General features: G+C 31.2%; 4 protein-coding genes and 1 non-coding gene across 5 annotated transcripts; 2 read left to right on the forward strand and 3 right to left on the reverse strand.

Moving 5' to 3' along the window:
• Positions 1-1,272: 1,272 nt before the first annotated feature.
• On the forward strand, positions 1,273-4,104 carry LOC112751431 (uncharacterized). Its single transcript, XM_025800577.3, has 2 exons — positions 1,273-1,804; positions 2,610-4,104. Exons 1-2 carry the CDS (start codon positions 1,742-1,744, stop codon positions 3,705-3,707), a joined length of 1,161 nt encoding a protein of 386 aa, XP_025656362.1. The 5' UTR covers positions 1,273-1,741; the 3' UTR covers positions 3,708-4,104.
• Positions 4,105-10,867: 6,763 nt separating this feature from the next.
• Positions 10,868-14,343, reverse strand: LOC112751432 (CRM-domain containing factor CFM9, mitochondrial). The gene is made up of 4 exons (XM_025800578.3): positions 13,951-14,343; positions 13,278-13,560; positions 12,373-12,774; positions 10,868-12,078 (listed from the first exon to the last, which is right to left on the reverse strand). The coding sequence occupies exons 1-4, from the start codon at positions 14,028-14,030 to the stop codon at positions 11,215-11,217; spliced, it is 1,629 nt and encodes a 542-aa protein (XP_025656363.1). The 5' UTR covers positions 14,031-14,343; the 3' UTR covers positions 10,868-11,214.
• Positions 14,344-15,190: 847 nt separating this feature from the next.
• On the reverse strand, positions 15,191-20,377 carry LOC112749286 (SUPPRESSOR OF GAMMA RESPONSE 1). The gene is made up of 6 exons (XM_025797547.3): positions 19,980-20,377; positions 18,731-18,860; positions 18,438-18,624; positions 16,705-17,201; positions 16,168-16,518; positions 15,191-15,784 (listed from the first exon to the last, which is right to left on the reverse strand). Exons 1-6 carry the CDS (start codon positions 19,985-19,987, stop codon positions 15,725-15,727), a joined length of 1,233 nt encoding a protein of 410 aa, XP_025653332.1. The 5' UTR covers positions 19,988-20,377; the 3' UTR covers positions 15,191-15,724.
• A 108-nt stretch (positions 20,378-20,485) lies between these two features.
• On the forward strand, positions 20,486-20,557 carry TRNAD-GUC (transfer RNA aspartic acid (anticodon GUC)). The gene has a single exon. It is a non-coding gene; the product is annotated as a tRNA-Asp (tRNA).
• Positions 20,558-20,951: 394 nt separating this feature from the next.
• Positions 20,952-25,079, reverse strand: LOC112751434 (serine/threonine-protein kinase STY13). The gene is made up of 6 exons (XM_025800580.3): positions 24,093-25,079; positions 23,631-23,763; positions 23,277-23,472; positions 22,635-22,759; positions 22,376-22,534; positions 20,952-21,652 (listed from the first exon to the last, which is right to left on the reverse strand). The coding sequence occupies exons 1-6, from the start codon at positions 24,221-24,223 to the stop codon at positions 21,338-21,340; spliced, it is 1,059 nt and encodes a 352-aa protein (XP_025656365.1). The 5' UTR covers positions 24,224-25,079; the 3' UTR covers positions 20,952-21,337.
• Positions 25,080-25,968: the final 889 nt, after the last annotated feature.

Genomic DNA, 25,968 nt, shown 5'->3' on the forward strand with positions numbered 1-25,968 from the left:
TGGTACCCATCCGCTTTATATCCAGGTTTTTTTATATTTATGAAATTCATACGTATAATATATAATAATAACAAGGTAATTAAGATAATAAATATTTTACTTTTAATAAATAATTTGGAGTTTAAAACTAAAAAATAGCAGAAAAATTTGGGTGTTTTAAAAAGTGTAAGAGTTGTTGCAACTTCCTGAACATGGGTGTTTCGTGGGCTGTAATATTGAAAACCAACATTTTTAAAAGGAAAAAGAATTGGATGGTGAATTAGTACGCCAATCTACACAAAATATTCAAGAAGAATAATGTATTTTTGATGAACTTATAAAACAGTTTTATACTACATCTAATTATGAATCACAAAAATACCTCTTTTTTATATCGACCTCCAAAAAACAAAACCAAAATTAACTTGAAAGAAAAATAATATAATAAGATAATAACATTATTTTGAAAAGAAAAAGTTATAGTTTTGCTAACAAGTATTTGCTAAGAAAACAAAACTATAAGTGTTTGGAATAATTTTAGCATTTTGTTCATTTATTATATTAGAATTTAATTTTAATGTACTTCACAGTGTCAAATATTTTACATTGTTCTCTTAAAATACTATTCACGCATTCAATATAAAAGATAATTATTTTTACTAATATGATATTACATGATTGATGGTCAATATTAAATTATTTTACACTTATCAAAATTAAATTTTTATTATTATTTGAAAAAAAGAATTCTTTCTAATGAAAAAAAAAAGTTTTTAAAATTTTTAAAAATGCTCTAAAAATGATCTAATTCTACTAAAATTTTATGGAAAAATATTATTTAAAAATTAGTTATAAATTAACTTCAATTATTTGATCAATTTAATTTTTTATATACTATCAAAAGAAAATTGTATTACCATATCAACAAATTAACTAATTCTTAAATTACTATTTAAAAGAGAATTTAATTTTAGTGCGTGTAAAGTAATTTTATATGTGAATTAAATTACTAATACTACATCAGCGAAAATAACTATCTTTTTATATTGATTATGATCATAAAAAAAAAATAAATATAATTTTATTACAATCTAAAATTTTACACTCTTAATATATCAAAATTAAACTCTTTAAAAATTATTTAATTACATAAATCTAATTGAATAATGAGGTAATAAAACTCTTTACATTATCCCCCACAAATTTAATTTGAATAATTTGATTTTGATATTTCAATTGACATAATGACATCCTTCATTTTTTAAGTTATAAATAGCTCTTTAAAGTTTAAACGATCCACAATAAACTTCTGTCGATCTATATTTCTTCTCTGCTTTTTCTCCTCCTCTTCTTCTCCTTCTTCTTCTTCTCATTATGATTGGAAGACATTTGAATATAAACCCTAAATTAAATGAAATGATAGAAGTTAAAAGCTGATTGGAAGAGGCATTCGGTGAAAGGCCCAAAAAAACAAAAGAAACCACCCACAATTCACAATTCACAGTTCACACCTTCCCCAAACGGCTATAATTCACGTCACACCACTCTCCCTTGGAAACACACCACTTCACTCCCACCCTCTCTTCCTCTTAGAGAGAGAAACAAGAGAGAGAAAGAGAAAAAAAGAGTTCTTGGCGCTTTGGGTTTTCTGGGGTGTCTGTGGATTCATCTTCTTTTATTATGATTATTACTGATTACTGATTCATAGAATCACACTCCTCGATTCCTGTTCTGATTGCTGTTGTTGTTGTTGTTCGCCACCATGTCTGAGGAGTACTACAATTCCAAGAAAACTGATGATTTCTGCGGTGATGTTACTGCCCAGGTACTTTTTTTCCATTTTTTATTTTTGAAAAATAAAAAAAAAAATTGGGTTTTTTCTTTTTTTGTTTACTCGTTCTATCTGGTCTTCAAAGTTTGATTTTTTTTTTCTTTCCTTTGATTATCTATTTGTCTGGATTAATGGGCATGCACGGTTTTGGTTCTGCTGGCAATGGAAAAAAAAAAGGATAAAATTTATTGGTACTTGAAATGTGTTGGGTTTTCTTCTATTTAAAACTCTCTGCTTGTGTTAAAGTTTATTCCTTTTCAATCCAAGGTAATTGTATTGGTTAGTTTTCAATGATTTGACAAGTTAATGATTTTTCTCATCTTGCCCACTTCCCCTGGTTTTGAGCTTCTGTGGTTTGTGATTATAAGGTCTTGAATTATGGACTTTTGTTTATAGCTTTGAATATTGAATGTTTTGTTCATTCACAATATTTGCCACTTTCAATAGGTTTCTCTTTGCTATTAAGAAATTATATGCATGTTGGGTTTATGGTAATTTGAGATACTTTTTCTTCTTATGATTGTGTTTGTATCCGTTAGTCTACCTTGTGAGTTCTGTTTTCTGGATTTCCCCAGTCCATGTTTTCATGGCTTTTGGATAATTCTCATTTGCTTCTGCTTAGTAATAATATCTGTTACTTTGGAAATAATTTACATTCTTGACTCAAATTTTCAAAGTGACTTATTGTGAAACAGAACTAGTAGTTTATACTGTTTGTGATGTGAAGCATGTGATGTTTTTTGTCACTGAATTGTCCAATGTAGCTTATGTAGTTTTTGGATTGTTTTGGATGAATCAGGGAACTAGAGCAGCATTGAGCTTGTCAAGAATCCGGTGTATTTTGAGAGGATTGGACTTCAAGACTTACATGTTCTTGTTTGTGGTTGTCCCAATTAGTATCTTCTTTCTGTATTTGCATGGCCAGAAAATATCCTATTTTCTGAGACCACTATGGGAATCGCCACCGAAGCCTTTCCATGAAATCCCTCACTACTATCATGAGAATGTATCAATGGAGAATTTGTGCAGACTTCATGGCTGGAGGATCCGTGAATCGCCGAGGCGAGTTTTCGATGCAGTTTTGTTTAGCAATGAAGTTGAGATGCTTACTATCCGGTGGAAAGAAATGTATCCGTATGTGTCACATTATGTGATCCTCGAGTCGAACTCAACGTTCACAGGATTGCCTAAACCATTGGTTTTTGCAAGCAACAGGAACAATTTCAAGTTTGTCGAGTCTAGACTAACTTATGGGAAGATTGGAGGAAGGTTCAAGAAGGGAGAAAATCCTTTTGTTGAAGAGGCCTATCAAAGAGTTGCATTGGACCGGCTTCTGAAGATTGCAGGAATCGAAGACGACGACCTCTTGATCATGTCTGATGTTGATGAGATTCCAAGTGCCCACACAATTAATCTCTTAAGGTGGTGTGATGACATCCCTCCGATTCTTCATCTTCAAATGAGGAACTACTTGTACTCCTTCGAGTTCTTTCTCGACGACAAAAGTTGGAGAGCCTCGGTTCATAGATACCGGTCCGGAAAGACACACTACGCCCACTATAGGCAATCTGATGTGCTGTTGTCAGATGCAGGCTGGCATTGTAGCTTCTGTTTCCGCCGTATAAGCGAATTCATATTCAAGATGAAGGCATACAGCCATAACGACCGGGTGAGGTTTCCTCATTACTTGAACCCAAACAGGATTCAGAATGTGATATGCGAAGGATCTGACCTATTCGACATGATTCCGGAAGAGTATACATTTAAGGAGATTATTGGGAAATTGGGGCCTATTCCTCATTCTTATTCAGCAGTACATCTTCCTTCATATTTGTTGAACAATGCTGAAAAGTACAAGTTCCTTTTGCCAGGTAATTGCAAAAGAGACGGTGGCTGACTTTAAAACCGTGACATTGATTCCATTAAGGTTGGACGTTGTTGTGTATAACAGCACCAAGGGAGCACCATTGGCCAAGGTTCAAAAGTAGAAAAACACCCTTTGAATCAAGCCAATGTAATTTAGGCCATTCTTTGAAGAGGGATATTCTTGAGCAGAAACACTTGCATGTTCTTGAAACACATTTAACATATATTTCGCAAACATTCCTTGAGAATGTACAAAATGTGTTGTAACGTGCTAAGTATTTCTTGATTTGAAATTTGGCATGGATGATGCATGAGAGTCTGGTATGAGGAGCTTGTTGCGAGGGAAATAGTGTTACAATATGTTAACAAACCTTTTGTACTTTTGACATTGGTAACATAATAGCAAGAGGATACCAACCTTTTTGTCATGGTGTTTTGCATTTCCTGTACTAAGTTTATGTTCTAACTAATCACCTTATTTTCTAGAATTTCATTTAAATTAGCATTTGATGTTCTACAATATGCCATTACATTGTTATTTTGTTCACCTCTTTACATATTTGTCAATGGATAAAGTACCAAAAAGACAGTAGTATTAAGCTTTTTTTTTTATTGCTTACACCATGAAACTCAGAAAGAGATTTCACATAAAATTGGTTTTATCCCCATCCTCAAACATAGTTTTCTGGAAAATCTTTTTTGGATAAAGCTACGAGTATTCTTTTTCTATTTGAATTCTTTTCCAAATAAATTGCCCCTTGTAATATTATAGTGGACTCTATTGACTTAGCCAAGTTGTGCCAATCAATTATCAAAAGCTGGATTTTTTTTCCATGGAAATTGACATGTTTATTTCTTTCTTGTTCTGAAAGGGTGGCCCTTAACACTTAATGGAAAGTTTCTCTCCTTTGAAACAACTCTTTGGTGTTGAGAATGAGTTTATAGGACCCACCACACACAAAGACTTCAAATTTTAGATTCCCACTCAGTCTTTTTTGCATTTCTTCAATGATCAAATCCATTGTGTGGTTGACTCTTCAACCCTTTTAGGTAGTTTCTTATTATCATCTTGTTTTTCTTGAGATTTATACTTTTTAACCGGTCATTTTCCTTAACAAGGTTTTCAAGAGATAAGCATATCAATGGTTTTTGGAACATGCAAATGTGCCATGAATTTTTCTTAACCATTGGCCTTATTATTGCCTTCTTTTGTTTGATATGCTATCTGAGAATCTTTTTTTTTTCAAAAAAAGATTAATACAAGATTTTTTTGTATCCTTGGTTGTATATAGGGGTTTGGATATTTTTTTAATTTTTTTACAATCAACGGTTGAGATTAAATAATAAATTTTATAAATTAAAAAATAATTTTAAATAATTAGAAATTGGAGTTAGTGTGATTCATATAAGGGTATCGATATTCTCTTTTATAAGGTAAAAATTTAAATGCAGTCTTTATGTGAAGTTGATATTTAAAAATTATTAGATGATTTGATATATTTGTCATTTAACGATTTTTAACTATTAATTTCACATATGTGAATTTTTACCTTTTTATAATGAATGAGTAAGATTAAATAATAAATTTTATAAATTAAAAAAACTAATTTTAAATAATTAAAAATTCGAGTTAGTGAGACTCATGACAAATTCTTAATCACAAAATAATACTTGGATGTTAATACCATTGACCAACATTAAAGGGTTTTTACTTTTAATCCTATCTTATTATGATATGCAATATCAATTGGATTTATCAAACCACAAAAGTTTATGCCTTTGGAATGAAATGAACATTGGGAATGAGATATGATTCTTTCAGAATTTGTCATTTGGGAATCTTGAAACCTAACATATTGCAAAAATATAATTTTGTACATGTGAAAGTACACTTAGCCATACATTACAAAAAATGGTGGAAGAAATTAGGCACTTAGCCAAACATTACAGAAAGGTTTGGAAGACATTTGGCAGAACTCTGAACAATGTTTGGATATGATTCCTTCTTCAAGAAATATTCCTTGGAATTGTTGCTCTTAAACTTATTATGATGATATGGTTTGGTTTTAAATGCTATCAACATTGTACATATGTGTTGTTTTACAAAAGTTGTACACAGTGTCTGTTGTCATGTGCAATAATAATAATAATAATAATAATAATAATAATAATGTTTAACTTTTAATCTCTGAGTTTATGTGTTCTTTTTCTTCAATTACATATTCTACAATATTCCTACTTTGAAATTTTCAATTCAAGTTAATTATTTTAATTATTTATAATAAGGTGTCTCCTCAACAAATGCGCTTTACCAAAAAAGAAGTAAAATATTTTTATCTTTTAATTTAAAGGGTATGTTTACACGGTATTTATCCTCAACACCAAATATATACTTATTACTTTTTTTATTTTACTTTTTGTTCAAGACAAGATGTCATGTTAACTTCTATTTATTATTTAATCATATAAGAGGTGATTTTGTGGTTGGAGTTAATGAACTTTATGTATGATAAAACTACTCTTTTGTTTTGATATATAGTTATTATTATTAATGAAAGAAAACTATGCTTCATGGTTGAATACCTCATCCCCATTTCTTGATTAGTAATTAATTACTAATTACTATTATTGTTGTGACAAATGAATGGATCTCTTATGTGCAATGAAATAATTGTGATTGAGTAAGAGCTTGTTTGGATGAATTTTTAATTTTTTTTAGTTATTTTTTTAATTTTATGAAAAAAAAAATTTATATTTAAATATTTTTTTACAAAAATATTTATTTATTTATTAATTATATTTAAATATAATAATATAAAAATATTTTTTATTTAATTATTATGTAAAAAATATCTTTAAAAAAATGTAAATTATATCTCTTAAAAAATATATTTTATTTATTTTTTTTAATATTTTTATTTTTATTATTAAAAATTTATCAAACATGATAAAAAATAAAAAATATTTTTTTATTAAAAAATTTTTTTTTCTATCAACTAAATGCCACTTGAGTAAACACTAAGAAAACAAATGATTTAAGAAAATCTTATGCACATTAGGTAAGTAGGAATGTCAACAGGATAGGACGGGGCAGGAGATGCCTTCTGCTCCTTATCTCCGCTCCCACCCTATCTTTATTTTCGTTTTTTGTCGTGGGGGAATATTGCTCTTCATTTTCATTTCTCATAGGGCCCTATTCTCTGCGGGAATCTCATTCCTCATCTATCTGATAATTTTAACTAATTATTAATTTCCATATGAATAGAGCCGCAAGTATCCATCCTATATAAAAACAGTAAGATTTTATTATACAAAAAGTCTAACGACAAAATGGTAACTTATTTCGAAATGACGCAGTGGGGGACGTAACGGCGAGTCAGAGGACAGAGCAGTGGACGAGGTGGGAGATGCAACAACAGAGGGGAAAATGGACACGACGACAGAGTTATGGAAATGAACGCCGCAAATAGAGAGCACGACGCGGTGAGGATGATGGTACCGTGAGAAGGGAGAGTGGCGAGGGGGTGGCTACAGAGAAGTTGGATGGAGTATATAGTATGGACAGCATGATCTCTGAATTGAAGAATGGTTATGCAAATGAGGATTAGGAATTTTGGGTTTATATATATATATATATGTATGTTTTGGGTTTCGGGGATTAGCGGAGACGGGCGGGGATCCCCGCTCGAGTCCCCGCGCTTGCATCGGAAGAATTTTGTACCCTATTTCTATCCCTGCGAAAAAAAATTTTCACAATTGGATCCCCACTCGAAACAGTCTCCGCAAGGATCCCACGTCTCGAGAAATTTTGCCATCTCTACAGGTAAGACAACTAATTTAAGTTAGTTGAATAATCATTCTATTTAATTAACAACAAATTTTTAAATAAAATTTAGATTTATAAACAAATTAATCATTTACTAATGGGGTTGAAAAATATTGTAGAAAAAAAAATGAGAATGAAGACATTCATGGATTTGACTTAAATGTATCTTAAACCATCCAAATTGATTATGGTAGACCCAAAAGTGATTTTGCAAGCCCGTCTTAATTAATCTTGTGGGTTTGAGACCCTTTCATACTTTTTCATTGTAGTGAGCGAGTCAATGCTCATTAATAATTTTGAACAATTATCACGAATATTAGGGATGAAAAAAGTCCGAACTATAAGATTTAAAATTTCTTCTAAAGATTGAGACAAAAAATTGTACATATCTGGCTTGCGTTTAATTGAGCCACACCACATTATTAGTATATTAATCAAAATTTTGACACTAAATTCTTAGTAATAAATAGATGAATTTACTAAAAGAAGACCATATATTTAAAACATCTGAACTTTTTTTATTTTGGTGTGGTACAAGCTAAGTTTTGTTTGAGGAAAAATGTTACCTTAGCTTCAAACACGCATTCACAGAAATAGTGAGACACAGTTATACTTAAAATAAAAATTAATCAATAAATGTACCATGAAACTAAGTTTTAAACTTCTAATAATAAAGATTATGTTGGACAAACCGTGTTGACATGAATAAACACTAGCGTATTAACATTATTGTGTGCCATTACTAACCAATTTCTGAAATTTAAAATCTTCCTATGTAGTTGACCAGATATCAAATTAAAATAAATTTATACTTATATTAGATAGTTTCTCAATAAAATCTGTACCATATGATCACTGAATTTTACATTTTTATGCATGTTGTACGTAAAACTTATTGCTTGTTGACGCGTCAATTACATTCAATGCTATTTTGTTTTAATGCTTCCATGTGTTATTATTTTTCTTTGTTCTTTCTTCTTCTAGCGTATGAGACTTACCCAAAATTAAAGGTGACTACGTACTATAGCTTGTTATTGACGTGTGTGACTTAAGAAATTCTCAATTTCTTTCCATTTGAATCCACTTTATACCATGTACTTCTACTTTTATCATTTATGTTGAGAGTTCTAGCTACATAAAAATCTTTAGAGTAAATGCTTTTTTTTTTTCTTGACCATTTGTAGGAAGAGTAAAGTATTTTTCTACCATTTGAAAATTTTTAATCAGTTTCTAATAATTATAATTGGTCTAAGCAGCTCTTATAATAATAAACAGTTGATGTGTCAGAAGCCACTTTAAACCAATTATTTGGATCATTAAAAATCAATTAAAAATTTTCAAATTATTAAAAAACGCTTTGTCTTTAAAACAAATGATGAAAATATGCTCAAATCATTATTTTTAAAGTGACGAATTTAAGATTTGAACCAACCTTCAATATGGCAAATGATATTTGTTTAAAGTTACAATTTACTAACCCGAGATACTATTAACCTACTGCAAATGAAATTCCTCTGAATTTGCAATTCTCTCAACTTTAATTAGTTATACTTTATAGTGTATTCTAATAAGTGTTATATTATTTATAGATTAATTAGATAATATATAAATTAATGTTAAATTTAAATTATTTTATATTAAAAATATTTTGTAAAATATTTATTTAATAATTTATATATAATTTTATATAATTATTCAATTAAAATATATTTTATTATTTAAAAATTTAAATTTATTTATTTTTAAAAAAGACATAAACCTTTTATATTAAAATTGTACAAAATTACATCTTCATATGGTGTAGTATGGATTATAAATAATTAAAAAAAAATGAACGAGAATAAAAAATACCAAAAATATTATAATCATGATATATTTGAATACACCTAATAAGGAGATGTGCCAAATTTGCAAAAAATATAAATTAGTTTTATAATCACAATATATTTGAATATACCTAGTAAGAACATGTCCCAAAGTTAAACTTACTTGGATTCATAGAAATGAATGAGAATGAAAATACTAAAAATATAAATATAAAATTATGAATTAATTTTATAATCATGATATATTTGAATATATTTAGTAAAAAAATGTGACAAATTTAAACTTATTTGAAGGAATTTTTGCTAATTTATATAAGAGATTAAAAAATAAAGAGTAGTAGAGTCTTATGTAGCATGCATAAGTAGAACAAATAATGTAGTAGTAAAAGTATTGATATGTATAAGTTGTAAAATTTTAATATTTGTAATTGAAATTTTTTATAATTATTATTATTATGACACTTTTAATATATATATTATTGTATTTAATTATTATTTTATATTTTAATTAAATAATAATAGATAAGATTTTTTTATTTTTTTAAAAATTTTTTACTAAAAGATGATTAGTTGATTTTTAAATTTTGTGAAGTAAACAAAATTACTGACCTAGTATCGTTAAAAAGAAAAGTATGACTTAAGTACAATATAAAAAAAACTTAGGTATTAACTTTTATATAATAAGAATAAATGGATAAAAATTCAGTGAATGATGATTAGTAGTTTTAATTTATTTTCTTAATTTTTAAATAATTAAAATTTTAAATATATATTGTTTTTTAAAATGTCAAAAATATAAAAAATTAAAATTTTTCTATTTAAAATTTAGGAAAATAAGTTAGAATTCTAATATTTTTCAACTTCAATTCAGTTCCCGTATCAAACACCGCTACACAACAAACTTTTTTTTTTTTTACACTAAAACTGTCAAATCCTAACACTCAATAACAAATAATAGGAAAATGTTAAGTATGCTTCGATTGGTTTTATAAAAGAAAAAAAATAATGAATTGTCTGTTAGAAATGGTACTTCCTAATTTTTCTATCTAAACACATTTATTGGAAAAAAATGTTTAAAATTTTTCTTTTCAAAATTATTGAATAAACTCAACAGTTGGCATAAGTATAACACTGAGTAGAGAGAGCAATCCTAAGTGAAATAAACACTATGGCTTCAATCTTCTTCAACAAAATCATCAAATGTTTGATATGTCACCACATAACAGATTCACAATACACCTGAGTTATTGGAACATCACTATTAAAAGTATGGGATTTGGATGCTCTAAATTTTGAATTTCACTTTAGAGAATAAAGTTTGATCTCTCACCATTTATTTTATAAGTAGGACCAAGAGAAAATATGAGAGAAAAACCATTTAAGGGTAAAAGATCAAACTTTACTCTCTAAAGTGAAATTCAAAATTTAAAAGATCCAAATCCAAAAGTATGACACTTAGTTTCATACCGGCGAGTCAATTCATTCTCCTTCCTCATTGGATGGTATGTAGGATACGTCGACTCAGTATACGAGAAAAAATAAGTACACAAAATATTTCTCGCTAAAAATTGGGTCTAACAAAAAATCACCAGAATGACTGGGACAATATGTGCCTAATACATTCCTTATGTTATCAATGAAATCAATGATCAATGATGTTGCATTTTATGGTGTTCTTCTGTTATCTTTCTTAGCAACATTACTTTTTTCACTATTAGTATCAGCTCTAGATACTCGTGTCTTCTTCTTCAGCATCTGAATTCAACATCCAATCTTCTGAGTCACCAAGTGCACTCTTTGGTGCATTATGATAGCCAGAAGAATCACTGACCTTACCCTCTTGACCCTTCTTACCATTCCTTTTGTCCCCTCTTGATTCGATGTGATTACTCATCGTCACTGCTGCGGCTCTTGTAGTCTTCCCTGAACTGCCTTGCCGTGTCGTTTTCTTCCTCGTCGGACTCCCACATTGCATTCTCGACATCACTGAACATACCTTCTGATTCAGAATCTTCTGTGGCTATATTCCTCTTAAATTTACCCTCACTCTGCCTATTTGAGCATTCTCTAGTTCTGGAGCTATATGTACCGGTATTGTTCTGCTTCCCTCTATCAACCCTGTTTCCCTTGAACCTAGGCCTAGCTTCTAACCGGCCGTCAGAGTAAGAATCTCCATCGAGATCACTAGCATCTGAGATATTACTTGACTGCCACTCATCATCATTGTTGTCATCAGAATGAGCGTTGTCTTCATCTTCACTATCAGTGACTCTATGCTTGGAATGCATTTTCTGCTGAACCCTTGACCCTCTACCCTCATTGTCATAGTCATCATTTCTAGAAGCATCCAATCTTCTGAATCTCCCACTATACTCTTCTCTGTTCCAATATCTAATCCTCCCCATCTCTTCATTCTCTTTTGCTTCTTCAGCTTCGTATTCTTTATCTGCTGCATCCTCTATCTCAGCAATGAACCGATCTAACTCTTCTTGATCACTATCATCGGCAGGCTCCGTCTCTTCCAAACTTTCGGGAGGCTCAATTAGTGATGCCTTGCCTTCTTTGAAGACATAAGGGCTTCCCTCCTTCTTGTCAATGGCATTGAAAAACGTGGAAGCAACTCTCTGGATGCTAGCCATGGCAGCCGGATCCTCGGGATTTACTCCCATCCGCCGGAGCTGCTGTTCTAATTTCTTTATGTTTAACTTCTGAGATTCGAGAGCTTGCTCAAATCTTGCCTTGAATAGAGCCTGCATACAATAGGAATTAGGAAATACTACATTACCTCCTCCAACATTAATTTCTTCCTATATCAGCTACTAGGGAGCAAAAGGAAGATTTCTTTTTATTTTTTATTAAAAGAAGATAAATAATAATAATAAAGGAAAAGTGCAATATATTTATCCCCTTGAACTTTGACTCACGCAATTTACCCTCAAAGCTGCATATGAATAAAGTTCAGGGGAGTAAATTGGATTTTTCAATATTGGCATCAAGAAAGATGTTATAAAGTACAACGAGGAATATAACAATGTGAAGCTCACCTTCCTCTTTGTAAGGGTGTTAACAGGTATTAAATTTTTAGGTTGACGATAATTTCTACCACGGAACATGATGATTGTTTTCACATCGTGAACATTAATCACAATCCCACCACTCAATCTTGCCAGCATTGAGGCCATCTCTTTGATTTTTTCCTTGGGGAAGTTGTCGCAACAAACTTGCACAGTCTCATGAAACTTCCAATGCATGTGCATATTTTGAACAACTCCTCCAAAGACTCCACGGACACCAACTGGAACATAATTCTTATTCTTGAATCCAATTTTTTTAAATGCCTGAAGCTGTTCGGGTGTTAAGAGCTCTGGATCATGCCGGGGGGGAGGCAGGTCTGGTAGTTCATATTTCTTGAGCTTTTGTAGTAGCAATGCCACTTTTTTCTTGGCCTGCACTAGTTGAAAAGTAAGTCAATATAGATTTAACATATAACAAGCGACACAACAATATTGACCGAACGTTAGTTCAAATGAGCAATCTACAATGTAGACGTAAAATCTATCAAAGAAATGACTTAAATGAAACTTAAAGCCAATACCAAATAATCAATTTCTATTTTCTTCGATCAAGAAACAACAGCAACCTTAAATGCTACATACTGTCTTAGAGAAACATTTGAGCTTACCCCGTTTCCCACAGACATCTAAGTTCAGGCATTATCGGTATAACATATAACACAATTCCTTTTACCAATTCAAATAAAGTCATTCAATCTTAATGAGCAATTAGAACAAAACAATTCTATTTACCGATAGCAACCACACCAACAAATGCAAATCCTTTATGCCAACTATTACAACATCATTACATGAACTTAGCATGAAGTAAATAGTCAAGTACAAACAGCTATTTCGATTTTCGAACTGCTCAAAAGAAGGAATCGAGAACTTACCCTTTTGAGATTATAAATGAGCCTCTCCTCCTCGGTCATTAGTTTCTTCTTCAGTTTCTTAGCTCTCCGAATCTCCCTTAATGTTTTACCAGACTCCTTCTGCATTCGCCTTTCCACCTTGCTTCTCATACTCCTTCCTTTCGTTGACATTGCCCGCGATGATCCATTCAAAAGATTGAATGTCTTAAAAGAAGAATACTTCGAAGTAACTTCATCATGTGGCTGAACTTGAATAATGTTGGTTGATATGTGCAGCTGTGCATGTTCTAAAGTTACAGCATTTCTGAGCAGAAAAAGAAAAGGAAAAAAAAAAATCAGAATCACAAAGGAATCTTGACAAATGGTAAAATAGCATCTCTATGCTAACAGAAAACTAGAAACACTATTAAATTAACAACAAAGAAATTCAATTTCTTGTTCATACTATACAATACACACAGACCTCGGTCACTGGTGGGATTGAAAACAAATGGGATCCCCAATCAAATTCAAACCTACGGCAAGAAAAAGCTACTGTTGCTAAACATCTAAAGTTGGAAGAGAGTAACAAAGAAATCACACTCATTTCAGCCAAAGCTATAAACTTTGAATTGAAACAGAATTGGGTATAGATGGAATTTCATTATTTAAATCCAAAAACAAAAAAACAGAGAATTAGAGAAGAAAGACATACTTGTAGAGATTGGGATGAAGTTGAAGGAGAGAGGGTAGCGACTTGAAGCAATGCTTCTGCAGATTCCTAGCAGCAAACATTGATGAATCGAAGAATCGAAGGTGGTGGTTGAATCAGTTAACAGTTAAAGTATATGCCACTATTCACTATTCAGTAGTCACTCACTCACTCACTCTTCTTCGCTGTTCTTTCAGGGTTTAATCGCTCTCTCTCATTCTCTAGCATGTCTTGAATATCATTCAAAGAAGAAGTAATCTGAATCAGTTCTCCATAGTTGTCGTTGCTATTGGAAAAAGGAAACTTTGCCAAACGCGCCCTTGAATTGTAGGTTTAGGTTTTTTGTATGGGAGAGACTAGAGAGAGGGTTTAGAAAGCTATGGCTATTGGTTAATTGAATCAATTTTATTTTATTTTCAATTTAATCTGATTCGATTTTTTTTTAATTTTTTTTTAAAGATGTTATTATTAAAAAATAAAAATAATTTTTAAATTGGTAAAATAAATATTCACTAAATAATAATATACGAATAAAATATAAATATGTAACAAATTAAAATATTATAACTAAAATTTTAAATTCAAGAATAAAATAATAATTTGATAAATGAGTGGAATGGAAATTTAACCAAGTTTTCCTTTACACAATTATTTAATGTTATCAAATTATTAATTAAATTTGTTAATAATATATAAATAATATTTGATATTATAAAATTCAGAAGAATTAAATATTATATTTGAATAAAAATATTTTTTAGTTATAAATAATATTTGTTTAGAATGCGAATAGAATTCAGATTGAGGAACTTAAACGCGGATGTAAAGTTAGGATAAAGTTTAACTTTAAACTCTATCTTACCCTATCATTATCAATATATCACCTTAGTTTTGATTAATTTTTTTATTTAAATTAAATTAAATAAATAATTTTATTTAGATTGCTTTAAATTTGAAAGCTCCTAACTTTAAAAAGGATAATATGCACTAGTTTTTTCAGTTAATAATTCTTCAATTTGTATATTTTAATTTTTAAGTTATATATAGACAGAAAAAGGATTATATCAGAGGCAAAAGCAAACTTTTTTAAACTTGCTTTTTGAAGATTAAACTTGTCTTCAACTTGTATCACTTTCAATGCTTACTTAGCACATAAACAGGACAACCATTTGTTAAAAGATATGGTTATTTTTATCATAAAATAGGCAAATATGATTATTTTCATAAGATAAGATGAGATAGAGAAGAATAAGGAGATTAGATAAAAATCTAATTGTCTATACCACAAAACAAAACAAAAAAAGATAAAAATCTAATTGTACAGTAAGAGAAATATTTCTTAAGATTAGGAGCCAATAAAATTGTGCTTACTTGTCACAACTACAAGCATTTTAAATAGTGAAACATTTAGGCAATCCAAATCTTGGTTCCTAAAAGGCTAAAACATATATTATGCTGCTATTATATGATTAGATATAACATAGATACAACTTCATATTCTCAGATGACCAAACTAACACAATATGAACTATCATATTACAATTAAACAACAATTTATTTACTAGTTAAAATATTTCATCACAACAATACGTTCTAAATTCTAAATTCTAAACTCAGACAAACAATGACAATACTTCTCACAATACAACATGGTAGAGTGAAACAGTTCACATATAGAAAAACCTTACACCTACTTAAGCTAAATGATTCAACTATATGATGATATCTCTTCTGGGATTAGCATTGGTGTCAAATACAACTTGGTTCAGCAAATACATTATGGTATGTCCAGCCATTGAAGGTCAATGATATTGTCTTGAGAACAAAATTGCAAATTCTGCATCACATATAAGTGAGAGCATGTTAACATAATCAAAAAACCACAAAGGTCATATTTGATGATTGTCTTAGAACAGAAATACAGATATATTAGAAAACACAAACTTATTTATAGAAATTTCTACTCTATGACTAAATGTGTTTATAACAGAACAAAAATTATTTCGGTATCTTTGTATTTTCTGTTCTAAGACACTTATCGAATATAAGCTAATGATATGTTTGGTTGCATGGTGACAATAGGATGGACAATTTCATGGAACAACTTTCATCTTTTAAACTTTTACATACAGTGCTCATCCATGAAAACTTTCGTTCCATTTTAATTTTACACTGCGAACCGAACATACCCTACGACGACAAGGGTGATCGAGTGCTTACAGAAAGATCAAAATCAGGAGGACTGTCCAGTCCCAGGTTATCCAGCACTGAAATTCCATAACAATCATTCACATCCCCAAACAATTCAGCTGCATTTCCATTTGCATTGCAAGCAAAGCCTTTCAGATTGTTGGACTTCAAACCAGAATCATTTAGGTAAGCAGAAGAAGAATCTAATGTCTGTTCCTTGCATAGTAAGATATCATCCAATCCAATAAAGTCAGAGTTTTCAACAGGTTGTGTTTCAACAGATAACAATGCAGTGTTGTTAAAGCCTCCATTATTTTCATCACCATGAACTTCAGATGGTGGTGGGGCAAGAGATTCTCCATGAATAGTAGGCTTTCCATCCTAGTCCATCACATGAAAATTCGATTAAAACAAATCAAAACGCGTATATAGTAAAAAAATTTAGCATAACTTAGTTCTAGGCCTATTAGTACAATCAAGAAATGTTCATAGAATTGAGGGAGTATTTCATTTCTCTTTTTCATTTGAGTTCACTAAAAGGATGATCAGCCTTCAATAGCTACCTACCTGAGTGAATAGCATAAGGTCAGTTTCATCAAAATTGTCATCACAGTCAACAGATTTTCCTGTCCGAGGCCGTTTTGGTGGATTTGGATTCGGTGTTCTTGGACTTGCTTGTAATGCCATGACAGAATCTTCAGCCACCAATGGATTCAGCTTATTCTTCTTAGTTTTCTTCTTCTGCTGATAGAAAATCTTTGAAACCACATATTCACCTTCCTTCTCACCTTCATCATTCCCTAGATGGTACTGATGCATCACCCATTTCGATTTATTCGGCTTTGCACCTCTTTTAGGCCTTATGTAAAGAACCATGATCTTCTTGAAGCCCTTGTGTACTCCATTTTCTGTTACAGCTTTGGTCTTACCGGTCTTATGCCAGCGAACATGCTCCTCACTTAGGCCTAGTTGATGATTAATCTTTCGACGCTTTCGTTGTCCGGTAGCATATGCATTAGTTGTTTTGTGAAAGAAATGAACACTGGCCCCATCTTTCTTAGCACCTGCAAACATTGCAGGTCTAATTTTTTTTGAGAATGTTGCAATGTCATTGTTATGAGGTAGTTAATTATATATGGTTCACAACTTTGAGAACTATACACAATTCATTGATTCCAAATGCTACATGAATTTCATATTCATTGTTCTTCTCTTTCCTTCTCTTGTTTCTGCTATGTGCATGAACTACTCTGAGTCTTAGGACATTGGTTTATCACACTTTGCCTTGCTGAGATAACTGTTACAGTCATGATTCGAATCTTATAATTTACACTTCGGATTGTATTACTTAACTACTGCCAAATCAAAATCAATTTGGATGCAAGGTGATCAAAAGGAACAAAGATCAAATTGAAATTGTGGCTACTATTCAAAAGGAGTTTGAACATGCATGGTGAAATGAACAAAGATCAAATTGAAATTGTTCAACTTTCAAACATATCACAAGTTGAAACTTGTGTGTTCATATGCATACATGGTAGATATACTTCGCCATCTTGTTCACATTAGTTGCTTATATAAAAGACTAAGAGTTTGGTGATTTAGATATATGGAATTTGAATTATGAGTTAATATTAGTGTTGTTAGTGAAAATTTGTAAGGTCTCATTTTGAGTGTTGTTTCTCCACATTAGTGTGTACCAAGTCTATTTGGTTACTCTTTTGGTTGTTAGAGAAGATTCGTATTAATTATTCGTGTCTCTCTTTGTATAGGGAGAAGTATTTTGTTCTTGTTTACTTCTCCTGAGAGCCAAGAGTTTATACTTTATACTATTTGATAGTACTATAAAGTATTTTTGGTGTATTTGAGACTTGGTTTAGTTTAAGTATTTGGTCATTATTTTGGTATCACATATTTTGTATTTCCTTCATATTTGTTTGTCGTCTTTGCCACGTAGGCATAAGCCGAACCACGTTAATGTATTTTGTGTCACTTTTTGTTATTCAGCTTACTTGCTCTTACTATCTAAAATCCTAACACTCAACTTGGAATTTCATGCGAAAGTAAGATCCACAATCCAAGCAAGTTTGTTATATGCCTGTTGATATTTGATTAAACCACTACATTATATATCCCAACATGCTAGAATGTATTGTATTTTTCATGCTTTTCTAGTTTCTTGGTCAAGTATAAATGTTCACAAAAAAAGAGCAATATCTTTAAGGAATAAGGTTCATAAGGAACCCTGATTTTAAGTTATTAGCTAACATTGAAAGAGAAGGTAACTAGAGAAACCTCACCTGGAAGATTTTCTGGATGTGTGTAGCATATTCCTTGGTCTCCTTCTAGTGTTGGGATGAAATCTTGGATAAAGGCATGAGGCACTTTGTTTCCAACACAACATTTTGCTGCCAAATGTTCCAACAGTTCTACGTCGGAAGGATCAAACTTCACGCCGGCCGGAAAGCCTGGCCACTCAGGAGAAACCTACAAAAGGCAAAGGAATGTTCTTAATGAAACATCTGTAATCATGAATTTATACATGAAGTTATGAACAGAGATTGAAGATTTTGTTGAATTCATTATAGCATACATCAATGTTATCAATGTGATAATGACATATTGGACATTCACAATATGCTCCACAGTCATTGATTTGATCAGCTAATGGCAGTGTATTATTCTTCACTTTCTTTGCAAGTCCTCCAATGTCAATAACCCAGCTAGAAAAAGAAGCATATTTGGGTTTTGAGAAATAAAAAAGAAAAAGAAGCAACTAGACTGATACATAAAGAGGTTGTGAAACTGTATTAGATAAGATATGAAGAAATGAGCCATAATATCATAAGAAGGATTCATAGAAATTAGAATTAGCATGCTTTGTGTTCTATATAGTTTCTAAGATATAACTATACGTCAAGTGAAAAATCTACTATTTCTAATGATTGCACTGATCATGTTTAAGGACATCAATGATAGAAGCCTTGATCTTTCAAACCTATGAGTTAAATTTAGACATGAAAACTAGTTTTTATGTGATGCCATTGATCATTAAAATTAGGGTAATAATTAAGAAAGGCTTGTGCATTGTAAGTGATCTCCAACTGTATCCTCTTCAGAAAATTTGTTCTACCAACTTCATTTTGAGGAACACAAAGGACAGATTTCAGACTCAAGGATGATGAACTGAAGTTCTTTATTTATGAATTAATTCTTGTTCATAAACAATGTAGTATATTTGGAAATCCAGCTAAACCATCTTGGCTTTTTTACTTCACATTTCAATCATCCAGGTAACTATGATCATCATTGAGTACCTCTCAAATGTTTCTTTCGCGCCAGAAAATAAGATTTAGGACATCTATATATCCTTTCTAAGCCCCAGTTCAGTGCATGCATGTCCAAATTTGCTTAAAATTTAGGTTTAACAATCACATTTTCTTCAAAAACACAAAAAATAAGCTAAGGTAAACTCATTGTAATGGGAATATGTAACATAATCCATCATCCATTTTCCCATGATTATTATTTAGGGGGAATATAAAAGCCAAAACATGCTATCATCCATGATCCATTCATCATCAAAACTCAACCACATAGTTTTATATTTTAATATATATATTTGTTAGGAAACTGAAAAGAAGAGAAAACAAAAACAAAGCTGAGAAACAGGGGAACATTCCTCTGACACCACCCTAAAAAAAACCCCAGTTGAAAAAGTTGAATTTTTATTCATCAACGCTATAAAGGGTCTCCAAATCACAAGAAGAAGAAGGTAGTGAAAGCTTTATCAGATGCAAAAATAAAAAATCTCCACATTCTGTTAAAAATCTATAGCTCACCTAGCCATTATTGCAATTCAAGAAACAACTTGCCAAAAATGGAGAAACCAATCAAGAATCAGAATCTAAGACACAAAGAAGAAATGATCATAGATAGATAGAGAGATAATCAAAAAGAGAAAGGCTCGTTTTGAAAGCGAGTTTGAGTATTTATGCTGTCGCGGTTTGCTTGAGCAAGTGAGTAAGGTAGTCAGAGAATGAGAGAGAAAGCGGGAAAACACTCTCGTTGGTTCGGTTATCCGAACCTAAACTCTTGTAAGAACAACATCTCTATGTCTTTGGTTCGGAGTGGGACCCACGATTGACTCCACCAATCCGAACCTTTGCTTTGGCGTTAAGTCTTCACTCGTTGACACTTGACAGTGGCATTATGGTAAATTACTCTTTCTTGTTCACCAAGCTGAACTTTAATAACGTTATTAACAATCTTCTCAGCACTAACCCCGAGATGACTCGAGTATGTAAGATTTGACAAATAACTGATTTTGTTGACAACCTCCCATCTTGTCGTTGTAGTATAGTGGTGAGTATTTCCGCCTGTCACGCGGACGACCCGGGTTCGATCCCCGGCAACGGCGATTATATTTTGTCAACTTTGTTTTCCAACTTATCATGGCTTCTTTTAATTTCAAATGCGAATGAATTCTCTTGGTTTTTTTACTATCAAGTAATGTTATTAAGTGTGATTTTTTTTTTTTACGACTTTTGATTATTAATTCAATTAGCCACAATTTTAATATTAGAATTTATATGCCAAATTACCAATTGTAAAGGGACAATATGTTCCCATTTTCTCATTTTACTTTTGTTGTTTCTCAATTACTTAAAAAACTATAGTCGTTTCAGTTCAATAACTAATACATGTTTTTAGCTCCTACAATATTAGGTTCATCTTTCAATCTGAATTTAGTTGTTCCATGAACATTTTTGCTGCTTAATGACTGACAAACACTCATGAATGGAACAAATAAATGGACCAACAGAACATTTTTCACCCTTATGATTTTATTATCCATGCCACATCTATATGTATATATAACAAGAGGGGGTGAAGGCAATTATATGAACCTTATAATTTACAATGATATTACATCTCAGCAACCTTGACCCCAAAATTTTCTGAGCTTTTCTTGGATATGCCAGTCAGAAATAAGTCAACATAATGTTAAAAAGCTTGCAACTCTTGCTGAGAGCTAAGGTGCCTTCTTTGTTACAATTGCTACTAAACTTGACTTATTTGATAATCATAGTTAACATTTTCTTATCAAGATTCTAGCAGTTACAATTGGTGCATGTGATTTTTATTTAGTTTTTCTTCCCTAACTGATATTGAGGGGTGCCCTTTTGTGGGATCATAATCAGTAACATTGGTTAAAGCAGAAGAAAAACCCTTTAGGTCTGTCTTCCATACCGGCTTTTGGGATTTCCCCGGAGTCGTCTCTCCTAGACATCAAAGCGCTTGTGCCGGGGGATTCCGGTGGCAATACAGCGTTCTCCGATGAATTCATCCGCTGAGGAACAACCGGCTCTTGTGGAGAAATGGTGGAGAGATATCGGAGAAGCATCTGTATGATTTGCGTGAAATTCGGCCGGTCATTTGGATCCTCCTTCCAACATGAAGTTACAATCATGGCTAAATCCTCAGGAAGGTCATCAGCACTAGGCCTTGTGTTCTGAAAGAGTAAAATAGTTGTATAATGAATCTTAGTAAAATCAAATAATAATGAGAATATAACAACTAGAAACTATAACAACCCAATGGCATAACCTAAGAAGTACAGTTGTTTATGAAAACAACAAAAACAAAACCTTATCCACCAAGTTCCTTGGTGAACTAATTTATTTACTCTCATCCGTTCACGAAATCGTTGGAACCTTTACTCATTTTGCACTACACCTGGGCAATAAGGTGTTTGGTCTATGTCATAAAGATTCGACAAAGTTTTTATACTAGGTGTTAAAGGCCTAACACAAACCTCCTCCTGTATTCTTTATGAAAACCTTTTTTTTTTTTTCGAAATAAGTTGAAACAAACACATACAATGAAATGGTTCCTTCAAATTTTTGAAGTCTGATAATCAAAATGTTGCATATTTTTTGCTCATTTTGATCATACTTGAATAAAAAAATTGAATAGACTTTTAACATTCTACGAAAATTGTCGATTTTTCATGACAGTATAAATATTGAATATACATTAATATATCAGACCAAATTAGACTCCAAATGAAAAGGTTAAATATGCCTATATGGACCCTTCAAAAAATGTAACTCAGCATAACTGTTCTACTACCAGAATGGAGACCTTTTGAGTTTTGTAAGTGGCGCAACAAAATTCTATATGATCATCTTAAGCCGAATTGAATATGAAGCCGAGTATTGAAATGTCATCTTACCTTAAAAGCAGCTGCGTATGCGGCCTGTAAATTAGACATGCCTTCAAATGGCAACTTATTATGGATCAGCTCCCACAACACAATCGCGAAGCTGTAAGCATCAACCTTATGGTTGTAATGTTTCTTCTCGCCTTGTCGCAGAGTGACGGTGCTATAAAGCTGCCACCAAACAAGAAAGTAATGATGAGTTCCATAATAATACGGCACCACCTATTGGAAATTTAATAAATGTTCAAAGCTTTTGAGAATAGATTCATACTTCTGGAGCCATCCAACGGTATGTCCCAGTTTCCGCAGTCATCATCTCCGTTAAAGACTCTTCTCTGGCCAGACCGAAATCAGCAAGTTTAACTGTTTTATGATCTCCTGTTAAGATCAAATTATCTGGGAAGTAAAGAAGAAACAAGTTATCAGAATTATGCTTTTTCTTTGATACATAAGATACATGCTAATATTATCAAAATATTCTATCATCTCAAACTCAGTGGCCTAGAATTTCCGGATAATATTAAAATAACAGTGATTTGCTAACTACCCACTCACTTTTGGCATGGGATAATAGTGGCCAAGAAAGAAAAGGCGCCACTTGCACTTTTCAATTTGCTTGAACGGTTTAACAATATTATCAAATGAGATTTAAATATAAATGATAATTACTTATTAAACATATATATGATTCACAAATCACAATAGAGCACTTTGGCATCGCTCAATCGATGTAGTGAACCCCACCTAATGGAACAAATCTTATTTGTTGGAAGGTCTAATTAATCAGGAGAACAAACTCCTTGCAATGTAACATGAAAAATGTGACCTAACTAGGATAGTTAACCGTGTCATAATCATTTCCATTAACAGCTACCAGCTCATTGTGAAAATTTTCAACAATCATAGAGCATACCCGGTTTAAGGTCCCGATGAATGATCCCATGGGAGTGTAAGCATTCCATTGCTCGAGCAATATCAAGAGCAAATCCAACTGCCACACGCATATCCAAGCAGTTTGGCCGCATACTCAAGAGATATTTGCGCAGCGTTCCACCTAATAGAAGTTCAGTTACTATAACCATAACAGGTTCTTTGCAGGCCCCAATAAACTGGCATCAAACCGAAACAACAATAAACATAAAAACTTTCATGAGACAACCAAACATGGCTTTTGTACCTGTCAACCAAACATAATGAAATGAAGCTATATATCTAACTTGGATTCAAAAGAAGAAAAGCACACAGTTCATGATATGGGGCTAACAACCTTAACCAGATTCTTGTGTTGAACTTTCGATAGCATGGCTACCTCTCTTCCGAACCGAGCTTCCCTCCTCGAAATCTCTTCTGGGGTTTCTCCTTTGTTGATAATCTTAACAGCAACATTCTGATTTTTATACCTGCATCCAGAAAATTCCAAAAATAGCAAGTAAGCAAACTACACAATTCATCAAATAATACCATCGAATGAATGCATAGTGTGAACTTAATCTAGATTGGACTTAATCTGAGATCAGAGGAGAACGAGATTAATGCTAACTAATGATTTACTAGTAAAACAAAAATTTGCACAAACCATGAAGAAAAAACAAAGGAAAGTAGAAATTGTTATGACTTATAAGGACAAAAACAAAAGTTGATTCCAAAATTAGATTTCAACTACAAAATCAAAGAGAGAAAAAAAAAAAAAAGAGAGAGAAAAGGAACCAGAGAAGAAGGGTTGACTTACTTTCCCTCATAGACCTTGGCATGAGCACCTTCCCCAATTTTTGGGCCAACAAAGAGTTGTTTGGGATCTATAAGCCACTTGGCATCTAAATTGAACTCTCCAACAGAATGAACTTCATTACCAGATCCCATTTTATATTTTATTTTATTTTATTTTTATTCTTTTTTTTTTCCTTTCCACCTTCAACAAATGGAACTACCTAACAAAAAGTATCAACACTTAAAACACTTTTCAAAACTCTCAGCATGCCATTCTTCTTCTTCCTCTTCTCTGCATCAATCACACACAAAACAAAACAAAACAACACAAGACCAACTAACTTAACTGAAATGAATCAAAGCTATTACACACAGAATACACAAAGGGAAAGATTTGGTTCCATGGTTTGAGAAGAGAACCAAAAAAAGGGATTTTTTTATTTTATTTTTATATGCAACACAACACAGACTCTATCCCCAAAATCACGCTCATAGACCAATTAAAGAAAACAAAAACAAAAATAAAAAATTCAACATTTGCCTTTGTTTAGGGGGCAAAGAATAAAACCCCACATGTTCAGAAGCACTCATCAACAAACCCAGTTTTAATAAATTAAATAAAGAAATCAAAATTTTAAAACCAAAGATCCAAAACAATAGGCTCTGTCACTACTCACTACCACTTGCAACGCACTGAAAATAAAAATCAACAAATACCCACAAAAAAAGAAGAAAAAAAGTTTACTTTTTTATGAATAATGACTAATATTAAGAATTAAGAGGGAAGAGATAAGGGTGAAGCTTGAACGGAAGGTTGAAAAGTGAAAGAAAGAAGAGAAAGTGAACGACCCAGATTGAGAGTTGGAGAGAAGAAGATGGTGGAAGATGAAAAGGAAATATCTTTTTTAAAATAATTATTCAATTATTAAAAAAAAAAAGTAATCTGCTACGCGTATTCAATTCTCTTTCTCTTTAGTAAAGTAAAAGCCGCGGAAGAAATGGCGTCCATGTCAGAAAAACAGTACTATTTTCCTTTTTAATTTACGTTTTTAGTTCTTAATAAATATATAAATCAATAATAATTATTATTATACTTATAGTTATAGAGTTATCAGTTATAGGACCAATTTGTATAATTATATTACTAACTTTTTCCTTCTAGAAGTGTACATTGCTAACCATTTTATAGAATTTTACATCCAGTCAATATAATTTTTTTGGAAAATAATTTAAATAAATTATTATTTTTATCTATAAAATTTAAAATTCTAAGATATTTATCTATAAATAAATTAAATTAACTTATATTCACAAAAAATATATTTATCTAATTATTAATTTTATTCATGAATAAATTTATTAATATTTTAAACTTTTATAAATAAAATATAGTTTATTCATCTTTTATTGATCTAATTTTGCTTATTTATAAATATATTTATTAATATTTTAAAATTTTATGAATAAAAAAAATAATTTACTAAAATAATTTGTAAAGAAAACATAGATGGATGAACAAAATATAGGAGTGGAAGAAAGGAGGAATCTGTAGTTGCCTTGAATATATAAAATTAGGTATTTAGTAGATCTCATTTGAATTGTGGATGTGCATGTGAGTGTGGTCAATTTTTATCATTTAGTTAAATTTACCTAAATTTAACTTGATTAAAATTGATTAATAATAATAAATTTTACATAATTTAATTTTTTTATTTTTTTTAGATAATTTTTATTATCATTGTTATTATCTTTTTCTTCTTTTACATTTTTATAATTTTTTATTTTATATTCTGATAATTTTTTTTGTTTCACTTTTTTAATAAAAGTTTATGTTATGATTAAAAAATTTTACTATTAAAATTAAAAAATTTCTTGTGTTACGGTTAAAAAATTTTAGT

The sequence above is a fragment of the Arachis hypogaea genome, chromosome 15 (genome assembly GCF_003086295.3).
Source record: "Arachis hypogaea cultivar Tifrunner chromosome 15, arahy.Tifrunner.gnm2.J5K5, whole genome shotgun sequence".
Lineage (NCBI taxonomy): Eukaryota > Viridiplantae > Streptophyta > Magnoliopsida > Fabales > Fabaceae > Arachis > Arachis hypogaea.